The 22,605-nt window shown below is 44.3% G+C and overlaps 1 protein-coding gene across 1 annotated transcript in view; it reads right to left on the minus strand.

Moving 5' to 3' along the window:
* rnf17 (ring finger protein 17) overlaps positions 1-22,020 on the minus strand; it is a gene marked incomplete at both ends in the record, with an annotated part of 54,402 nt that extends 32,382 nt beyond the window's left edge. The window contains 10 exons of the mRNA XM_084461454.1: positions 3,158-3,420; positions 7,013-7,087; positions 7,694-7,770; positions 9,489-9,660; positions 12,911-13,014; positions 16,739-16,825; positions 16,985-17,060; positions 17,170-17,267; positions 21,362-21,480; positions 21,960-22,020. Of these exons, the coding sequence (XP_084317580.1) occupies positions 3,158-3,420; positions 7,013-7,087; positions 7,694-7,770; positions 9,489-9,660; positions 12,911-13,014; positions 16,739-16,825; positions 16,985-17,060; positions 17,170-17,267; positions 21,362-21,480; positions 21,960-22,020 (1,132 nt within the window). The remainder of the gene's footprint in view (positions 1-3,157; positions 3,421-7,012; positions 7,088-7,693; positions 7,771-9,488; positions 9,661-12,910; positions 13,015-16,738; positions 16,826-16,984; positions 17,061-17,169; positions 17,268-21,361; positions 21,481-21,959) is intronic.
* Between the last annotated feature and the right edge of the window lie 585 nt (positions 22,021-22,605).

The following is a 22,605-nucleotide window of genomic DNA, read 5'->3' on the forward strand; positions in this document are numbered from 1 at the left end:
CTATCAACATCAAACAAACTTATTTATCAAGCTTTAAAGTCTTACATTGGCATTAATGTTGCATTTAAACTCAGGGTGCACAAGTTTGCCGTCACTGTTACCTTGGGCAGAAAGCACATGTGAATTTAAGGGAATAAGGATATTTGTGTACGCTTTTAAATGACTGGTTTACACTAAATTAAAATGTGATTCACAATGATTTGTTAATTGATTATGACGATGTTAATTTCTGTGACACTGGTAAACGAGTGGTCAGGAGCAGTCGGAAGCACTCGGCTAACTGTAGAGCTGGTGTGAATAGGCATGTGCCGTTTACCCATTGGAAGGTATACCTCGGTTTGAAAAAGTCACGGTTCCAAAACCACAAGTTCTGATGGTATGCGCCAACGGTATACATTCCATAACTTCAAATTAGGAATTTTGAGTTCCCAGTACCAATCCCCCAAAACGTGGTGCAGCAGTGACTTTGTGCACAACCCGTCATCCGTCAGCTAACATGTAAGGGATACATGACAAAGTGTGCTAACAAAACATCAGCAAAGCGAGCCTAGCCTAACAAAACTAATCTCGGTTGCATGCTTGCCAGGAATTTCAAAAAAAAAAAGGTCATGCAAAACAAATGTGATTTGACTATGAAAACATTCCAGTGAACATACTGTATCCTCTCCCCTCACTACTCCAAACTAGTGTGCTATTTTGGACATTAAGCCCTATTTCTGATATGCATCATGAGAACCATGTAGATTCAACTCCACAGCTTGGTTACCAAAATGTTCCTTGTGTTTTCACCTGGCGAATAAATGGCTAAAAATCAACTGAGTGGAATAGAAGTTCAAAAGCGAAGTAGCCTCTTTCGTTCTGAAATGTCTAGTCATGACTGGTTGAAAACATCCCTGTTGCGCTGTTGAGCTGTGCGCACTACAGTAGGTTTCCAATGGCATTTGACTCGTAAAGTGTCCAAACGTGCAACTGATTATGGACAGCAACGGTTGCCCAGTGAGCCTGACTGGCAAGGGAATAAAATGCTCTAGGGACAGATGTGGTTACCGCGCGTAAAGGAGTGTTGAGCGTAAGCGACTAAACGGCATATGAATTGATTGCTCAGTTGTTGTCCAAATTATTTGAGTAGGCTATGATTTTTGGACAGTAAATTATAGTAAGACACCCCATCTACCACAACTGAACTCTTCTGTACACTTGAACATTTGTTTCCCTAACCCCCCTCCAGAAACAGAAGTTGAACCAATTGCAGCAAAATAGCTAACATTACAGGAATCATCAGTGTAACTGCCTTAGCCACTGACTGCTACCATTAATGTTATCGAAGCTGCTGCTAGTTGTTGCGAGCTCATGAGCTAACTGGCTATCCTGCTCTTATTGTGCTGGATTAGCATTGGAAGCATTGAAACATATGTCCAGGCGACAAGACCTACCTTAATTTATCAGACATTATTTCATGTCATTTCAATTCACAGCTATTTCAGTGGCATGACTAGCTTCCGTTCTACCAGTCCTGGGGCCTCATTTATAAAGCTTGCGTACGCCACTCCTGAGCAAACTTTGGGATTTATAAAAAACAAACATGGCGGAGAATGTGCTCACCTCCAAGCACACTGACCCATGCGTACGCACATTTCTGGCAAAATGAGAAACTGCGATCCTAATGGCATAGAGGTGAAACCCGAGAAATGCTTTGAAATTGACACCATTGTGAACAATAAATATATCCGATATTGCTAAATAACACCTCGAATATGTTGTACAGTCCAACCGGGAATCATAATCAACTGGATCTGTCATCGCTAAACAATTGATTCATTTATTTATTCTCATAAATGAGTCCTTTATTTATTTAATCTCATAAATAATCATGTGGACAGTGTAGGCTAAGTGCTCAAAGCAATCACTATAATTCAAATACTGTTGTGAATGACTTGTGAACGCCTTCATATTTACACTGCTGTGAATCCCAATGTTGGTAGAGCAACAACAACAATCACTCTAGTCGTAGAGAAGGCCCTCTCACTGCGGGGTAAGTGACAGTGCCAACACGCAGCCTAGCCTTCCGCAACAAGAAATAAGTGTGCACTGTTGCGCATGACATATTTACTCAGGCAATGTGTAGGCTCATATATTATAAGGATAATATGATTCACTGTAAGCTGTGTTACACTGAAATAGGCTGCATTTGTTGGTGGTGTTTCATTGCCTCATTGTTTGACTCGGGAATCCACATTCATAGGGCGCCCATTATTATAAGCTATTTAGAAATCGCCATGCATAGCCTATTTGATGAATGAAATACTGTAGGCTAAACTGATCCCGTGTTCGATGCCTCAGTCGGGCAGATAAGAGTGCTGTTAATTGTCTTAGATGTTATGTGTCATCGGCTGTCCTGTTTTCATGACATCCAGCATTGTCGGTAATACGTGCCCTCACCTCTACATGTCATCCCTGTGTCGTCTCCTATACCCAGAAATTAAATCAAACAATCACGTGCGTGGTTCATATATTGTCACTGACAATCGCACCTGTTCCATATAATCATGTCCGTGGGTGGGTATATAAAGGCATGTAATTCCAATGCGTAATGACGCACAATGGCTGCTTTATATGTACTACTGTTGGATGATGTGGATGAAGGAATTTGGAGAGACCGAGTCACAGGGACCGGCGAGACCTACTGGCCAATGACGACAAGTGGCTCATGAGCCGCTTCCGCGTTTTTGCCGTCACGTTTGCCGTCACGTTAGATTTAGGCTGTATCGATTTCTGTGAATTGGAGGTGTTTCACTGGCCATTTATGGGCTTTAAGAGGACAACACGTGCGCTCACATGCGCCAAGTTAAGAGTTGATTGAGATTTATAATGGGGACGTGCTTGCGCACTTCGTTATAAATCAGAAAATTGTTGTGCGTACCTTTTGGAACTTGCAGATGTCCGCAACCCTTAGTACGCGAATCCTGAGCAAGGTTTTATAAATGAGGCCCCTGAACAGAAATAAGCCAGCCACGCACATAAGCCAGGCTGGACCTGGCCTGGTTTTTAATTATTTTTAATTATTTTTTTTACTGTGATACCATGGTACTTTTGCCTAAGGTTATCATACCATCTAAATCTCATAGCGGCCCTTGACGAGGTGTGAATTGGACATTACCTTGTTCTCCTTCAGTCTCTGTGTCCTCCCCGTCCTCTATGACCTCCTCTATGATGACGTTGGGGCTGGAGTCCGAAGCCGGGTCGGGGGTGGCTCCCCGGGAAGGCCTCATCCTCATGGGGCTGTCTGGCTTGTGCTGGAGGGCTGGGGGCTCTCCGTGGCTGGTTCTCCTCCCCCCCCCTGGGGGGGTGCAGCTGCGCCAGGGAGACCTTCTGTTGGGCCCCCCCTGCTGCTGGGGCCTGGGGGCCGGGTCCTCAGTCAGACTGGGGAGAGACGCAGCTTTAACACAGACGCACTAGCCCTGGGGCCCTGGCCAGCATTAACACAGACGAACTAGCCCTGGGGCCCTGGCCAGCATTAACACAGACGCACTAGCCCTGGGGCCCTGGGGCCCTGGCCAGCTTTAACACAGACTCACTAGCCCTGGGGCCCTGGCCCGCTTTAACACAGACGCACTAGCCCTGGGGCCCTGGCCAGCATTAACACAGACGCACTAGCCCTGGGGCCCTGGCCAGCATTAACACAGACGCACTAGCCCTGGGGCCCTGGCCAGCATTAACACAGACTCACTAGCCCTGGGCCCCTGGCCAGCATTAACACAGACTCACTAGCCCTGGGGCCCTGGCCAGCATTAACACAGACTCACTAGCCCTGGGGCCCTGGCCAGCATTAACACAGACGAACTAGCCCTGGGGCCCTGGCCAGCATTAACACAGACGAACTAGCCCTGGGCCCCTGGCCAGCATTAACACAGACGCACTAGCCCTGGGCCCCTGGCCAGCATTAACACAGACGCACTAGCCCTGGGGCCCTGGCCAGCATTAACACAGACGAACTAGCCCTGGGGCCCTGGCCAGCATTAACACAGACTCACTAGCCCTGGGGCCCTGGCCAGCATTAACACAGACGCACTAGCCCTGGGCCCCTGGCCAGCATTAACACAGACTCACTAGCCCTGGGGCCCTGGCCAGCATTAACACAGACTCACTAGCCCTGGGGCCCTGGCCAGCATTAACACAGACGAACTAGCCCTGGGGCCCTGGCCAGCTTTAACACACTCACTAGCCCTGGGGCCCTGGCCAGCTTTAACACACTCACTAGCCCTGGGCCCCTGGCCAGCATTAACACAGACGAACTAGCCCTGGGGCCCTGGCCAGCATTAACACAGACTCACTAGCCCTGGGCCCCTGGCCAGCATTAACACAGACGCACTAGCCCTGGGGCCCTGGCCAGCATTAACACACTCACTAGCCCTGGGGCCCTGGCCAGCTTTAACACAGACGCACTAGCCCTGGGGCCCTGGCCAGCATTAACACAGACGAACTAGCCCTGGGGCCCTGGCCAGCATTAACACAGACGAACTAGCCCTGGGGCCCTGGCCAGCTTTAACACAGACGCACTAGCCCTGGGGCCCTGGCCAGCTTTAACACAGACTCACTAGCCCTGGGGCCCTGGCCAGCTTTAACACAGACTCACTAGCCCTGGGCCCCTGGCCAGCATTAACACAGACTCACTAGCCCTGGGGCCCTGGCCAGCTTTAACACAGACTCACTAGCCCTGGGCCCCTGGCCAGCATTAACACAGACGCACTAGCCCTGGGGCCCTGGCCAGCTTTAACACACTCACTAGCCCTGGGGCCCTGGCCAGCTTTAACACAGACTCATTAGCCCTGGGGCCCTGGCCAGCATTAACACAGACTCACTAGCCCTGGGGCCCTGGCCAGCTTTAACACAGACTCATTAGCCCTGGGGCCCTGGCCAGCTTTAACACAGACCAGACCTGCAAACTCCCGAGAGTGAAGAAGGTGACAGATCCGAAACCAAGTTATGGTAGGGGGGTCCGGGGGCATCGTCCCCGGAATAAATGTTTTGTGATTTAATATGCAAATGATGCTTTTTGGAGCGTTTTGAAACTAGAATTTCTGTGTGCGAGTAGATACATGGCTCTTGCGAGGCGCATAGTATATCCATCCCAATTACAACCCCAAATACAATTATGTAGATGTCCAGATTCACAGTTGAAACATTTTTATCAGAATTTCAATGTTTCTTTTTCCCTAAAAAGAGAGAACAGATCTCATTAAAAGTGAGTTATTTATTTAAGCAACCAAACAATTACTTTTTTTACACATTATTCTCCCTGTTGCCTCTCAAAAAAAGACAACCAACCTCCATTGCCTGAAATGCAGGAAAGAATGAGACAGGGAGACATGATACTGTAGCTTTTAGGGATGCTCCGATCTAATTTTTTTGGGTCGATACCGATCACCGATTATTTTCCTCAGGCTCAGCCGATACCGATACCGATTTATAAAAAAAACACACACAAAAAACGACTTCTCCTCTTAGAATGGTCTTACCCATATTATTGTATCGATATGATGACACTGTCTTTGCTTGCATATTTTTAGATTAAGGTTGCCCATTATTATCACTTATTAACTGATGAATAGGCTCTCCAAATATTATTCTGTATATATCAGATTCAGTAGACTTCATACTTCAGTATACAGTATACCATTCGGACCAATGCCAAGTGAGTAAAAAAAAAAAAAAAGTTGTGTTTTTTGTTGTGTAATTGTTTTCCGTGACTTTTATTTTGGAATTCCCTGAAAGAAAGCTACCGGACATACGTATCGTTTCTGCTTGAGGGGCTTCAGTAGTGTCCTCTATCCTAATTTTAAACTGCAAAAATATCCAAACTACAGCTGATCAGAGATTTCGTTAACAAGTGATTAGCAGCAGCAGCTTTGGAGATATTTGGGCTGTATGAAAAAACGCTGTATGAGGAGATCCTGGGAGAAAACTCCGGATGTTGAATGGATGTTGGACGCTGTTGACATGACGTTTACGTTATTCAACTGGAGATCAAGCAACGTTACATCCAACAACAGGATCTGTATTTATACCCTCGTCTGCTGTGGTTAGTCACTATTTCACGTTCTGAATTGACCCACCACTCTATAACATTTAGCTTGTAGCATCGAAGTTTTTACTTATATCTATGCCAAGCTAACCAGTTAGTATTATCCAATAAGGTTTATTCTAGCCTGAACATCAAACGCAGTCACTCTCCCCTCACCCCCCCACCCCTTTTGGAAAACTCCCCGAATCTGCACGATTCATATGAATGACCCAATTGACAAAAAAAACGCAGATTGTAGCCGAAAGGCGACTAGTTTGCAGGTATGACAGACACACTAACCCTGGGGTCCTGGCCAGCATTAACACAGACACACTAGCCCTGGAGTCCTGGCCAGCATTAACACAGACACACTAGCCCTGGCCACACAGGTCAGTCAGAACAGATAGAAAACGAGAAGAACGTGTTCACTGTCTGTTATAACTTGTATAGAATGTGCAGAATGCGGGCGAAAGATTTTTGAAAGCTAAAACTTTATAGCTCGCATTGGCGAGATTGGCCAAATCCATACGGACGCATCATCTACAGGGCCCGAAATTAACTTTTTTTCCCTTCACCCAAACACTATATACCTAAGTGCAGTCCATTTACCTTCACCATGTAAGCTATTGATAACAATGGACAAGAAAAACACTACCCACAGTCTTTAGTGCAACAGTGCAACTAATTTCATGGTAGCAGCAATCTACACGTTGCTGTTGGTAACCCTGCCCAAAATGGCCGATCCTAGGACTACAAGCGGCCAAATTGGAACCAGCAGTGTCTGATTGAGCACACCTGCACTCTTATATGCGATCAAGCAAGACAAGCCAAAAACATTTCAAACCCCAGTCAGTTTGTCACTATGGAGCAGATAGATTGGATAGATATATCGATTAATAGATTGATAGATAAGGGGGCGAGACAAACCCTGATGTCCCCTTCAGAACTCACATCTTGACGTTTCCTGTGACAATCTTCAGACACGCCTTCAGACTCTGGCCCAGTTGCTCCGGATGCAGGACACAGCTGGAACACACACCCAAGTGAGATGTAGAGTTCACAACACCCCTGCAGTACGACGGTCCACCAACATACACTGAATGTGTGAGCCAGTGAATTTTGTTGACGAAAATCATTCGTCAACAACCTTTTAGTTATCGTCACAAGATGCAAACTAAATAAAAACAAAACAAATTCATGATAAAAACTATAACAAAGTCCATTTACATTTTCGTCAACTAATAAAAACAAGAAAAATATTAGGGAGGGATGATTTGGGAAGAGATGCAATCAGAATGCTGAGATTAACGTGAAAGTTGTAGCTCACACTGAATAAACTTGAACACAGGCAAGGAGGGCACATAGAAATGTAATTCAGTAGCTTTGTCCCTCAGTATAATAAATGTTTCCTCAAGGAGTATGAGTTTGGAAATTCCAGAGAAATGGTTAAGTAATGCTTCAACTAAATACGTTCGATTTTAGTCAACTAAAATATTAATGTTATTAGTCAACTAAAACTAGACTAAAACAATTCAGATGACTAAAACTAAATAGCATTTTAGTCAATGACTAAAACTAAATAAAAATTAACACTGGTGTGAACACAGGGCGACTTGGACTTCCCTGTCCCACCTCAGTCCAGAACCCAGGGTCAGACAGCTGAGGTCAAAGGACAGGACATCTACTGGGGCCCGCAGGGTCTCCACCACCTGCTCATAACACACACGCACACGCACACACACACACACACACGCACGCACGCACGCACACACACACAGGAAGAGAGGAATGTGTAACATTATGTGTTTGGATGTGTGCACTAGGGCTGTCAAAAGTGCTAAGAAATTGAGTTCGAATATATTCAAACTTAATTAGTTAGGGTTCAAATAATATTCAAATACCCAAAAATGAAGATAATTTTTGTCTATAATTCACAAAAATAACCGCAATACATGACGCCCCCTCTAAACTGGCCTGCATGTTATTTCCCACAAGGGCCCAGTAGGGTGCAGGACATGGGTGAACACAAGGGCCCAGTAGGGTGCAGGACATGGGTGAACACAAGGGCCCAGTAGGGTGCAGGACATGGGTGAACACAAGGGCCCAGTAGGGTGCAGGACATGGGTGAACACAAGGGCCCAGTAGGGTGCAGGACATCGGTGAGCTTTCATGCTGCCTTTGAATCATGGAGGTATTCTGCCCACTAGTTCCGCCCGCGAGTTGACTGAAGATCTGAAGAGTGTAACGAGTTGAGTTCTTTCTGATATCAGGCTAAGGTTAGGTTAGGTTACTACATTTGCGGCCTCATTTATAAAACGTATTAATGATCAACTGTGGGGCGCATACATAGAAAATCCCGTCAAAGTTTTAATTTACAAAATGTCAATATGACTCGATTTGACCGTGGAAACGGTTGTGGCACCATGTCGTAGCCGTTTGCCTGCCTCTCTTTCTGGTTCGATTTCGTGACATAAATAAAGTCCCTCACCATCAACAACACTTAGGACACATACTAGTAGATAAACTCATATAGTTTATTTGTTATAGCCTCTTGCAGAATGTTTAGGATTGTTTAGCCAGTGGCTCGTTCATCTTCTCTCACTCCTGCCGGTGAGACAGTGCTAGATTGCTCATGGTAACCAAACAGGGCTTCTACTACTACTGGTTAATGGGACGGAACCATGGACTGAACTCTTCTGATGCTGCTGCCATTTTCACTTTTGAAGTTAGCATACAGGAAATGAAATGGAATGCCTATATTAATATTAATAATATACTGTATTAATATTATTAAAGGTATAATATGTAGTATGTGGATTATTTCCCCCATCTAGTGTCTAAAGATAAGAACTGCAACAACACAACGTATTGGTTGCCAAAATGCCAGAGAATGCACGGTTTCAGTCATACTGTGATAAGATCTTCACTCCGAGAGGAACATAACGTTACACTAATCAGTAATCACAATCAAGTATTTCAGTGTGCCATGTATTAAGTAATGTTAGATGCTGTAGTGTGGAGATAACGTTAGGTCTGGCTATGCAGATTCCAAGAAAGATAACGATAGCTAGTTAGCTAGCTTACCGGTCTAGTAGAAAAGTAGCCATGTCACCATGCGACTTTATCCCATGAAACTCCATAAACTCCGTCCAACGAGCAAAGGCTGGCCCAATATTTATCCGACTTTTGCTCCTTCTTCGGTCACTGAGCTTTTGAGATTCGTATCGCACGGTTCGCCGGGGCTCAGATGTATTATTTTTGAAAATATGTTTATTTTAATCCACATATAACATATTATACCTTTAATATTAATATTCAAATTCTCAAATTTAGATACAAACTTGGTTTTAAAAATGAGATTTAATGTGTGTGTGTATGTGTATATACACACACATATATATATGTGTGTGTGTGTGTGTGTGCGTACCTTAGGATCCAGGTTAGCGTAGCTCTCCACAGAGGGCACCTGACGGACCTGCCTGGCCTGCTGCATGGCCTTCTCTAGGGCATCCATCCTCTCCTCCACGCTGACGAGCACACGCCGGCTGGACGGGAAGTGCTGCTCCATGTGGGTCAGTTCTCCCAGCAGCGCCCCCTTCCTGTGGGGGTGGATCACACCTCAATGGAGCCTTAGAGCTCACGTCTGGGCCTCATTCACCAGTCCTCCAAAGTTCCCTTTGTAAATTTGTTCCTAAGAATGCTCCTAAGAAAAGCCTCCATCTGATTCATGACGTGTTCGTACACAGCAGAATTTGTTCGCACCCGTCTTGTCATATCGATGAATCCCATAGTTTCATAAAGTGAAAGCATGTGCCAGTTCTCCTGAATTAGCATAGGCCCCATCACATGATGCGACTAAATGATTGTGCACACTAGGGATGTGCACGGTTAACCGAGTACTCGAGTACCCGAGAAGGCGATCTGCTAGTCGGAAAATAAACACTACTCGGTTAATCTAAAGGTTATACAATATGGCATGTTTGGCTGTGAAAGCGCACATTTCTGAGCGCCTGTGCCCTTTTTCAATTGTTACCAATGAGGATGGAGCGTTGGCGGCTGCCTGGAGAAAAGCGCTGAATACGGAGTCTTTTTTTGAGCGCTCCGGCCTTTTTGAAAACATTGCCATCTCAACTTTTCAGAAAGGCGCTGCCAACGTCACTGCGGCTCTTTCAGGCAACCAATGATCAGATATTAGATAGGGCATGACTCGTCAGCTGTCTGGGGATCCCGGGGGACCCCCCTGCCTGGCTATTAAACGGAATATCTGAAAGTGCACCGATCGTAAAAATAATAAATGCAGACAGCTGTCAGGGGCAGTGATGACTGATTACTAGTTGACTACTGTGTAGCCAGCTAACTGGTTACGTTTTAAAAGCTATATTTATTTACATGGACACAGTTCTTGGGTGCAGTTACGTGGTCACGAAAACTAGCAATAATTAGCCCATGGGCTTGCTAATGCTAGCTGTCCATGGTTCGGTTTTCCATACTGTTAAGCATTTTCGGATCAAACTACACCATGGTTTTAGTGTTAAAGCATTTTATGGATCGAGCCTCGGACTTTCAAACCTGTTACAGCGTAGGTAGCCTATGAGAGAACCAGTGAGTATAGCCTATATATGCCACTTCATTTGTTTTGTTGTGGCAATTAAACGCTGGTACCGGGTCTCTGGTTTTGTTTATCTGCATACTGTGCATAGTAGGCAGTGGTGTGAGTGAACTTAAATTGTACTCTGGCTCCACGCAGCACTCCCATAATTTTGCGGTAGGCTACTCATGTTGGTAATGAGCCCTGAGGTGGTGCTGAAAAAGACAGCGAGTACCAGCACAGGCCCATGCGCGTATATCCTAGGCCTACTCCTATAGTTTTCCAGCCTGCTATAAATAAATATTGAATGAATAAGCCTGTTGTTCAATAAATCTATTTAGTTTTGCACGGACATTTCTCTGATGAAGGCTTGACGCCGAAACATCCATTATTGTCCAATAAATTGGAAATAGGCAGTGAGTGCCGCGGTTCTTCTGCTTTTTAGATAACGCTAAAAATTCATTCACTTGTTATCCGGCATCGGCAGTAAAGGGTTGGTTTAATACTTAATTTTGATTAGTAAATTAGAGGTCTGGTTGCATATTGTTTTCAGAGTAGCCTAACGATAGGCTTATAGGCTATGAGCTGGGCAGTGCATTCACATTAAAAGGCTGCATTTTTCGATTCCGATAGCTTCATGAAAACCTGGTTGTGGGTTATTCAATCTGATGGTAAGTAATGCATCCAACCACACATCAGCTTTTAAAGATGTTTATTTGCAAGGACATGGAAGAGGCATGAAAGCACCTCCACGGTAATGACGGCGGAAAAAAACGTTTTCCCCTCCGAGGGGCCGGGGTTAAATGCGCTCTGTCTGGACGGTATCTTTTTTTGAGTAATCTTTTTTTTTTTGAGTAATCGGTTACTCGAGTAGGATCAGGTTAGGTTACTCGGTTTTAAAATTAGTCGAAATTCCCATCCCTAGTGCACACGCCTCAATCAAAGGCTACACTGAGGCTAAAGTGTGGTGTTATCTGTAGACTGAGCTGAGGCTAAAGTGTGGTGTTATCTGTAGACTGAGCTGAGGCTAAAGTGTGGTGTCATCTGTAGACTGAGCTGAGGCTAAAGTGTGGTGTTATCTGTAGACTGAGTTGAGGCTAAAGTGTGGTGTTATCTGTAGACTGAGTTGAGGCTAAAGTGTGGTGTTATCTGTAGACTAAGCTGAGGCTAAAGTGTGGTGTTATCTGTAGACTGAGTTGAGGCTTAAGTGTGGTGTTATCTGTAGACTGAGTTAAGGCTAAAGTGTGGTGTTATCTGTAGACTGAGTTGAGGCTAAAGTGTGGTGTTATCTGTAGACTGAGTTGAGGCTAAAGTGTGGTGTTATCTGTAGACTGAGTTGAGGTTTAAGTGTGGTGTTATCTGTAGACTGAGTTGAGACTAAAGTGTGGTGTTATCTGTAGACTGAGTTGAGGCTAAAGTGTGGTGTTATCTGTAGACTGAGTTGAGACTAAAGTGTGGTGTTATCTGTAGACTGAGTTGAGGCTAAAGTGTGGTGTTATCTGTAGACTGAGTTGAGGTTTAAGTGTGGTGTTATCTGTAGACTGAGTTGAGACTAAAGTGTGGTGTTATCTGTAGACTGAGTTGAGACTAAAGTGTGGTGTTATCTGTAGACTGAGTTGAGACTAAAGTGTGGTGTTATCTGTAGACTGAGTTGAGGCTGGACTGTGGTGTTATCTGTAGACTGAGTTGAGGCTAAAGTGTGGTGTTATCTGTAGACTGAGTTGAGACTAAAGTGTGGTGTTATCTGTAGACTGAGTTGAGACTAAAGTGTGGTGTTATCTGTAGACTGAGTTGAGGCTGGACTGTGGTGTTATCTGTAGACTGAGTTGAGACTAAAGTGTGGTGTTATCTGTAGACTGAGTTGAGGCTGGACTGTGGTGTTATCTGTAGACTGAGTTGAGGCTAAAGTGTGGTGTTATCTGTAGACTGAGTTGAGACTAAAGTGTGGTGTTATCTGTAGACTGAGTTGAGGCTAAAGTGTGGTGTTATCTGTAGACTGAGTTGAGGTTTAAGTGTGGTGTTATCTGTAGACTGAGTTGAGGCTGGACTGTGGTGTTATCTGTAGACTGAGTTGAGGCTAAAGTGTGGTGTTATCTGTAGACTGAGTTGAGACTAAAGTGTGGTGTTATCTGTAGACTGAGTTGAGACTAAAGTGTGGTGTTATCTGTAGACTGAGTTGAGGCTGGAATGTGGTGTTATCTGTAGACTGAGCTGAGATTGCAGTCTGCTGTTACCTGTACACTGTGATGCGGCTGTGTTACCTGTGATTGAGGATTCTGTGGGCCCCGTCCACGGCCTCATCTACCTCCATAATTAACCGGTCCTTCTCCCTCCTCCTCTGCACCTCCAGCCCCTTCACCAGATCCTAAGGGAGGCAGCACAGACCTCACACTCACACACAGGTAGTTACGTAGAGCACTGCCAGCTAGGGGAGCCCAGATCCATCATCCTAGCCTAGCTTCTCAGACCAGTCGCTTATATTTGCAAATGTTAAGCTGTAAAAATAGTTTGCAAAGAACATTTCAGAGTGAAAGTCTTGAGTTGCATGCGTTGCTCGAGTTGGTTACAGTAGACGGTGGCGCCCTCCCGGAGCAAATGTGCCTATATGGCAATATTTCAGATTTAAACTCAATGCTAATAGGGGACCTGATAACATTAATGAGGCAATCTGTAAACTAGAGTAATTTCTCCCTTTCCTTATTCTTGTCGTGTCAGAGTGAAATAAGACACCATTGCTCCCTACTGGGGCTGAGCCCCTCTGTAGCATGACCAGAGTGAGTGACAGGAGAGCAGAGCAGACAGGGGGTCTCATCTCAAGTTTCTATTTGACTAATTATTAGCTATTTTTATTTGATTAAAGTGGGCGCTGATATGCGAAAATGAATAGTATTCAAGGATTCTTTCATTGATAGGCCTACATCCAATATACAATTAGCCATATGTTGGGTAAAATTGATGAGTAAAATGATTATGTTTTGGCTCCTCAACAACAAGATATCCTATTAAAACATCTGACATCCTAATAAAAACAGTTCAATGCAGTACATTAGCAATACAGTAAGAATATGGTGTGTGCAAAGTGTACAAAGTGTATATTAATATATCTGTATCGCTATCGGCAGATATCCAAATTCAGGCATCAGAATCTCTAACTAAGATGCAGCAGAATCCTCCATCGCGACTGTATTAAACCGAACGGTCCGTTTTCTCTAAAAGAACTAACTGCACTTAAAGCTTTTGTTGATAAGAAAGATGTGTTTGCAGTACTTCCGACAGGATTTGGTAATTTGATCTACTGTACACCCGTTGGTAACGCACCTTTGGAATCAAAAAGGAGTTGTGAGTTTCCAGACCCCTTCGCATTTTTGCAAATTGGGTCTGGCGAAGCCAAGCTCCAGAGACATGCCTTCTGCAAGGCCTTCTGCAAGAGACATGCCTTCTGCAAGGCCTTCTGCAAGGCCTGAACAAGACTGCCTCATGGGGGGAGGAAGGTACAAAGGTTTCAACACAACGTGCACAGTCTCTCCCACACACAACGTGCACAGTCTCTCCCACACACAACTACACACAGTCTCTCCCACACACAACGTGCACAGTCTCTCCTACACACAACTACACACAGTCTCTCCTACACACAACGTGCACAGTCTCTCCCACACACAACGTGCACAGTCTCTCCCACACACGTGCACAGTCTCTCCCACACACATGCAGTCTCTCCCACACACAATGTGCAGTCTCTCCTACACACAACGTGCACAGTCTCTCCCACACACAACTACACACAGTCTCTCCCACACACAATGTGCACAGTCTCTCCCACACACAACATGCAGTCTCTCCCACACACAACGTGCAGTCTCTCCCACACACAACGTGCACAGTCTCTCCCACACACAACTACACACAGTCTCTCCCACACACAACATGCAGTCTCTCCCACACACAACGTGCAGTCTCTCCCACACACAACGTGCACAGTCTCTCCCACACACAACGTGCACAGTCTCTCCCACACACAACGTGCACAGTCTCTCCCACACACAACATGCACAGTCTCTCCCACACACAACGTGCACATAGTCTCTCCCACACACAACGTGCACACAGTCTCTCCCACACACAACGTGCACACAGTCTCTCCCACACACAACGTGCACACAGTCTCTCCCACACACAACGTGCAGTCTCTCCCACACACTCTCTCTCGTCCTGTCCCTGGCGTGTGTGTAGCTTTATTCTCTCGCTGGGGCAGGACACATAACGTTTGCAAACTAGTGTTGCACGGTGTATCGATACTAGAAAAGTACCGCGATACTCTGTCGTCAAAAACGGTACAATACCCAACTTTAAAGTATCGATACTTAAGAAAGACAGTGTTTTAATAAGAGCTGTATATATTGAGTTGCGTTCATGTGACAGTGAAGCCGTGTTTGTTTGTAGGCTAATAGCGCTCTGCTTCTCTCTCCCAAGATCCCCGAGTCGCGGGGCAGTGTGTGTGTGTGTGTGGGTGTGTGCGCGCACTCTCTCTCTCTCCTCGCTCTGTCACTCTGCAGCGAGCAGCGCAACAGTTTTTTTCCCCCTCATATGCGCGCAGCATCTTCGAGAGGACGGTAGCTAACCTGAGATGGCTACAAGTTCAAATGTTGACCATCCACAGCTTGTCGATAAAGCTGATGCACGCAGCGAAATCTGGCATTATTTTGCTTACAGAGCCGACAGTGAGGGCAAGCCCACGGACATTACAAAGCCCATCTGTAAACGATGCTACAAATCTATACAAACCAAGGGAGCCAATACGACCAACCTGGCAAAGCATCTTGCAGACAGACATGCCGACTTACACAAACAATTCAAAGAGCGACAGGTTAGCGAATGTGATAGAAGATAAGATACACACAGCAGCAACACCAGTACTGTAACTGAATACAACCAAAGGATATTTAGCCTACCTTATGTTTGAATGTATGCCATTTATTGCACCAGATGATGGCTAGAGAAGCTAATTTCATCCGTAGCATGAGACTTTTAGCTAGCATAGCTGCAGCCTGGCTGCAAGCGTAGCTCTCTGCCTAGCACACGTGACAAAAAAATCAATAGCCTACCTGCTCCGACCTCCTAGAGCGAGAGAACTTAACCGTGAGACAATTATCTCTTCTGATAATTTGGAATAGCAAAAATGCTTCAATAGGCCTGGGTTAATTAATAATAATAATAAGCTCTTAATAAGTTGTTCTGATTATCTCACAGTTTGCAACAACATAGGCATAATGTATTGATATCTCCCCACACAGACAAACAAACAGAAGCCAGCACAATCCCAAACCACCCAGTTGAGGCAGCCTTCCCTTCCAGCTGTGTTTGAAAGCTACAGGAAATATGATAAAGACTCAAATGATTCAAAAAGACGAACAGAGCACTAAAGAAGGCCAACAATTTAAAGTTCCATGTTCTGTCATCTATTATTACATTACTTTTCCTTATGTTTTAGATTTTTGCCGTGGTATCGTTTCAGCATCGGTATCGAGACATTTTGGGCAGGTGACAACACTATTGCAAACACATTGCAAATGGTCTGAAAGGTAGTTTGCGGTGGAAAAAAATAGATGCTGGACTGAGGGAAATGTGTTCCCAGATGGAGATTTCAATTCACTTGCAACTAAAGTTCAGTTAGGTTGCAGCGCGCTATATAGTTTGTTCGCTGGAGAGCAATCAATGGAAATTAACTAATTTCTCTGACTCAGGATAGTGTAGAATGATCACTACTCCGGTTATCTTGCTAAAAATGTGTGACCTAATACATGGTAACATAATGATCAAGTAAATATTGAGGTAGGAAAAAAAAGAGTTGATAAGTCTATTTTGGACTCAATCTGATGGATGAAATGTATTTAAGTGGAAACTGTACTGCTGTACCAGCTGCTATAACAGAACAACAAAGATCAGTATCAGCAGATATGGCTCAAAAAGCATCACCCGGCAAACAACGGCATCCCTACTGCTAGCTTTTTCATCCAAACACTTAGACATGCAACATGAAACCTGCAGACTACAGCGTGTCCTGAGTGGCGCCCCTCCTTCCCTCTCACCTGGTGGATGTTCTTCAGGAGGACCATGTTCTCGGATGCCTGAGGGAGAGCCTCTTCCACCGCTCGCAATTTCTCAATGTCTGAGGCCTACAAATGCAAACACACACACAATCACACAGTACAAGTGAGTCATCATTTCCTAAAAATATAATAAATAGACGAGTCATCATTTCCTAAAAATATAATAAATAGACGAGAAGATTGTCTGCAAGCATTCAGTGCCCGCGAAAGAGGGTACCTGCATACCTGTTTAATATTCTCCTGAACTGGAGAATGCTGTGATGTACGGTGTCTGCGATGTCTCGGTTTATCAGTCCGAAAGCTGAAACTCACAGAACATTGTTATATATTCAGTGCATTGATCAGTGCATCTTTAGCCACACATTGTCTGAATTAATAAATACTACAGTGCTAGCAGCTGTGCAGCTCACCTCTTCATCTTGTTCATCCTGGCTGTGTAGATGAGGCCGATGATCCTACTGTCTACATGCAGCCCATCCACCCCACCCTCTGAGAGAGAGGACTCCACCTGCAGGACACCTGGCTCATCAACACAACTAGGCAGCATTATAACATTGTTTGGGAAGAACCCCAGGCTGGTGTATGAATATGAATGAGCAGACTCAGATTAATCAGCATCTGGAGCTCTGTGTACATATCTCTTCAATTTGCATAAATGAAAATAAACAAGACAATTGCAGCTATATGGTAGCCTGGCTTCACCAGACCCAATTTCGCAAAAATGTGAAGGGTCTGGAAATTATATATTAATTTTTTTGCAGAGCAAAATGCCTCTGGACGCAGTAGACTTTCCTATAGACCGTGTCAGTGACCCCCCCTGTTTGTTAATTCCCATAGACTTTTTAAAAAATCCTTATATTTCAAGAATTGCGTCATGAACCCAGTTAATTATTCATCAGATGAATTATGACCTTTAAACAATTTTTTGGGGGGGGGAAAACGAAAAAAAAGTTATGGTACAAAACTGTGTACATAATTAGCCTATTGTAAGAGTGAATAAAACTATGCATTCCAAAAACCATTGCGAATGATACTCGTATCTCGCTCAAACAGTTTCAAAGTTGCTTCAGAATTCCAACTTGCCTCTTTATAAATGTAATCTTTGCCATTGTTATGTGTTCATATTGTTAATAATATTAATGTGTTAGTTTGTGTTGTGTGTGCGTGTAACGTTTGCTAGCTAATGCGTTAGCCATCAGAATCATGGTGCTATGCTTCGTTCCTGACTGCGTTCACCGCTTGGATGTTCTACACATTCCCAGAGAAGGCATCGGCGAGGAAGCGGTGGATCACACTGATAAGGCATTACTCATTTTAATAATATGAATTTGTGATGCAGGTACATTCACATACCTAATGTTAAGCTATTCCGTGAGTTGCCAGAGCTGCATAGGATAAGCAGCTAACATACAACAGAACCCTTAGATCAAGAATGAATGAAAAATGTCAGTCAGTAACCTGCACCCAACCGTCGACAGTATACACATTTCCATGGTAACAACACCGCTTGAGGATTGTGGGTAGTGTTTAAAAATTTTTTTAAAAAAAGAAGCGATTTTTAAAAAACAAGCTTGATATCATATGGACTTTTGGCTTCTATCAAAAGGACTTCTGGTCACAATTTGTCTGATGAATTATTAGCTGGATTAATGACTGAATTCTCTAAATATAAGGATTTTTTTAAAAGCCTATAGGAAATTAACATGCGATGCTAATGTGGTGGAACCTCACTCACACGCTCTATTCAGGGGGCAAGTTCTGCCCCGCCAGTTACTGTTGCTATGCCCCACAAGCTAAGTTAATAAAATGTCTACTTAAGCAATAAACCACTCGAGGCTGTGTGTTATAGTGATTTTATAACAGCTAGGGGGCGTTGTTAGGCACGACGCGAAGAAGCACTACAACACACGGCCTGGAGTGGTTTATTGCTTTTATACAACGGTTACTACAGCTATTAGTATAAAATAAACACACAGCAATGTAAAATATTAACATTTATTCAAAACGAAACATCATTCCCTCAATTCCGCCAAGCAAAATAGTTCCCCTAACAAAAGGGTTGCAAAGCAACAGATGCATTGGATGGAATGTTCAGTTGTTTTGAAAAAACATAATAATAGGCCTACAATGCATTAGATCAACTGGGAAGCGCATTAATACTGAAAACGGAATGATATGCGGTCCCAGGTGTGTGTTACTTAAAGGGCAATGCTCGTTTTTGACAACCTGGACCTTATTTACGACATATTTACAACGGCTCACATTCTCTGCGCTACGATCGGATTGTTGCTGACGAATGACGACGACAATATTCTCGGCACCAACAACGATCGTAGCGCAGAGAATGTGAGCCGGAGAATAGCCAGTCTGCGCGCTGGCCTGTGCGCATGCGTGCTGGAGCAAGTGGGGAAAGGCGTGTAAAGATCATATTACAGAGGCTAAAGACCCCGTATTTGAAAACGACAACAATGCCTCGCGTTGAGGAATCTCAACTGTCGATTCATCCAATCTGATTGATGAAAACAACCGTTTAGCGGCCGAAAATAGATTTTGAGAAACTGCATTCTCGGTGCCCCGATCACCGTCATTACATGGATATACTGGCTCGCGCTGGATTTTAAATTTCTTCTACAGGCCTCCGAACTACACCAAAGTGATCTCGGTGAGTCAAACTTCTTATAATATGTAAAGTGATCTCGGTGAGTCAAACTTCTTATAATATGTCGTAAATAAGGTCCAGGTTGTCAAAAACGAGCATTGACCTTTAAGCAATTGACCACTCGAGGCAGTGGGTTACAGGGGATTTTACCACAGCTACAGGGCGTTGTTGGGCCCGACGCGATAGCGGAGGGCCTAAAACCCCCGTAGGGTGATTAAAGCCTAATTTCCACTGTCGTGCCGAACCGATACCGTGCTCCAACCGCGCCGCTCCGGACCCGTGGGAACAGTTACAGTGTCTGTTTCCACCTCTCGGGCTGTTGCGTTCCACGGAATGTTGTTTGCGGAACTAACTTTCACATTTCTACTAAAGAACGGTTCTGCTTCACTCAGTACGGTTAGACAACCGTGCCATGGGAACGGTTCTGCGAACGGTTCTGGGCCCAACCGGTCCCATGTGGAAACACCGTCGGAACGGTTACCCTGCGTGCTCACAACGGTTCGGCACGAACCATTTTCTTCAAACTAATGTCTTATCTATGAACAATGCGGACAAGCTTTGTTTGTGGGACATCAGAGGCGTGGTCTTAAGAAATCAAGCAACTTTATTGGTTAGTATTCTCTACGCGATTGACAGGTCGGAAAGATCTATTGTCACCTACAACCAATCAGAGCAATGCAACAGGGGTTAGTCATCATTGTATCAAGTGGGTACAGTCCTAGTCTGGCCCCGTCTCGTTCGCAGCTGTTTCGCCAGTCTAGAGCGGAAGCGCGATGACGCATTGCATAATCTTCCGGTCTGGACCGGAAGAAGAACAGTTGTTGTAATGTTTTACTGTAGGCTGCACATGGCGAAATTTCGAGTAGATAACATTTGCGATGGCATCACCAGGCATAACACCGATGAAAATTGTAAAAGAAGATGCAAGGAAAACTACCGGTTAAGGAAAAATAAAGCAAGCGGAAGTAGGAGGCAGGCTCTACAGGCTCGAGCCGGAAGAAGGGGCAGGCTTAAAGTAGTAAAGGGAAAATGCATGTTTAGCCCTGTTTTATGGTTACTTATGATCATATACAATGGTTCAGATCAAAACGTTGACAAAACTAGCACTTTTGAGAAAGTCTGATAATTGCTCTACCACCGTTTTGGTCATACAATGGAAGTGGGTGGGCACCTTGAAAAATCTTTCAAAAACATGTTAAACTCTCGATTTCAAAGACAAGAAGCTCACCGAGGGGGTAATTGGTGTCCGGTGGTGTTCTGACATCAAATTCGCCGCAAAGTATGAATCCTGTAGTGTTTTATTGATCATTTTATGAAATCCATTGACTTGTATTGAAGCGACCGTTGTAGATGTGTAGATCAATCTGCAGAGGGGATTCAGGAAGCGGAACTACTTACGGTAACTATTGTTAAATATTAACAATACGGTAACTAAATATTTTAAGAAGCCTTTCCAGATGAACTAGAATCTTACTTTATGGCGAATTATATGTCAGAACGCCAACTAACACCTCGGTGAGTTTCTTGTCTTTGAAATCGAGAGTTTAACATGTTTTTTGAATGATTTTTCACGGTGCCCACCCACATCCATTGTATGACCAAAACGGTGGTAGAGCAATTATCAAACTTTCTCAAAAGTGCTAGTTTTGTCAACTTTTTGATCTGAACCATTGTATATGATCATAAGTAACCTTAAAAGAGACTAAACATGCATTTTCCCTTTACTACTCCTTTAAGGCAGTTTAGTAAATAGACACTATTTACTTCTCCCCGAGGAGACTGGTGACGTGAGGCTAGTACAGTCCTACCAGTGGAAATCAGTTTGAACGAATGGATGTCCAGACTGATCAGTGGCGTGAAACAGAATATGACCTCATGTGAGCCTCGCTAATTATTTGAAATGCTGGTAGTAAAATACAACTGGGATTAACTTCAGGGACTACCTTGCATTCTGGACACATGATGACGTTGTTGGACTCCAGGGAGTGCAGGCAGTCGGTGCAGAATATGTGGCCGCACAGCAGCACGTGGGGAAGATTACCCACAACCTCATCATCCTCATCTGGAATAAATATTGCACATGCAAAGATTCAAACAATGATGATGGTTGGGGGGGGCTAGAGAAGGACAGGAACAAACAGACAACGTGAACCTGCATCTAGCAACCCAGGTGGCAAGCGCGAGAGCGGTCAATGTGCCGTGGCGGTAGAAGCATGTATGCCACATATGCCTGAAAGCTCAGTGGTTATCTGAGTTTGCTAGCATAGGTGAATTGACTAACTAAATAACTGTACCGTATGACATTCCTAACGAAAGTCCATTCTCTCCTTACAAATACCGTACCAATAAAATACGCTAGACTAACTAGCAAAGTAACTTATCGACTAAGTTAGCTAACTAGCAAACTGGGGGCACCACGTGCATCTTCTAACAAAGGTGAAGCCAGGTGTTCGGTTTGGCAGTTAGCTAGCCAACCTACCTAAACAATTTAGACAGCTCTGAAATATGAGGAATGGAAAGTATTAAAATATGACAATTTACCTGGTAAGGTGTAAGCAATACCGCATTTGTTACAAATTGGGTTGTCTCCTCTGTCCGACATTCTACGATCTTCCAGCAGCAGATGACGTCTGGGACAGACAGCACCATTCAGTGCGCTCTCAATTATATCACGTGGTATTCTGTTTTGAATGTTGTAACCGTGGCTGGTGCACCTGGGATACTATCTAGCGATTAACTATTTAGGAACTGCATTGTAGCTATCTAACTATTTAATCAACAATGCTCCTTTTACCAGTTCAATTAAGAAAGATTATGTACGCACCAACAATAGTATGTGGCGCGAGCTCGTGTACGTGTTGGAAGAGAGCGCGAGAGAGTCGGAACATTGTACTTTGGCGCCATCTGTCGTCGGTGAGATTCTGAAAGTGAAATCCCGAGCTAGCTAACGGTTAGTTACATTAGGTACCGGTAATAGCTAGCTAGCTACCTTGTTAATTATTTGCTAATGGTAATTCGCGATTGCCTTTTAAGTAACTTGTGTTACCTGGCTAAGGAGATATGGTTCAGACAGAATCTAATAATTTTAGCTAACGTTAGTGCTAGTTTAATTGTAACGTAACGTGATAGTACTGTATAAACAGTCAGCTAGCTAGCACTATCATAGCTTACGCTAGCTAGCCACTAT

Source organism: Borostomias antarcticus, assembly GCF_949987555.1.
Source record: "Borostomias antarcticus genome assembly, chromosome: 2".
NCBI classification, from domain to species: domain Eukaryota; kingdom Metazoa; phylum Chordata; class Actinopteri; order Stomiiformes; family Stomiidae; genus Borostomias; species Borostomias antarcticus.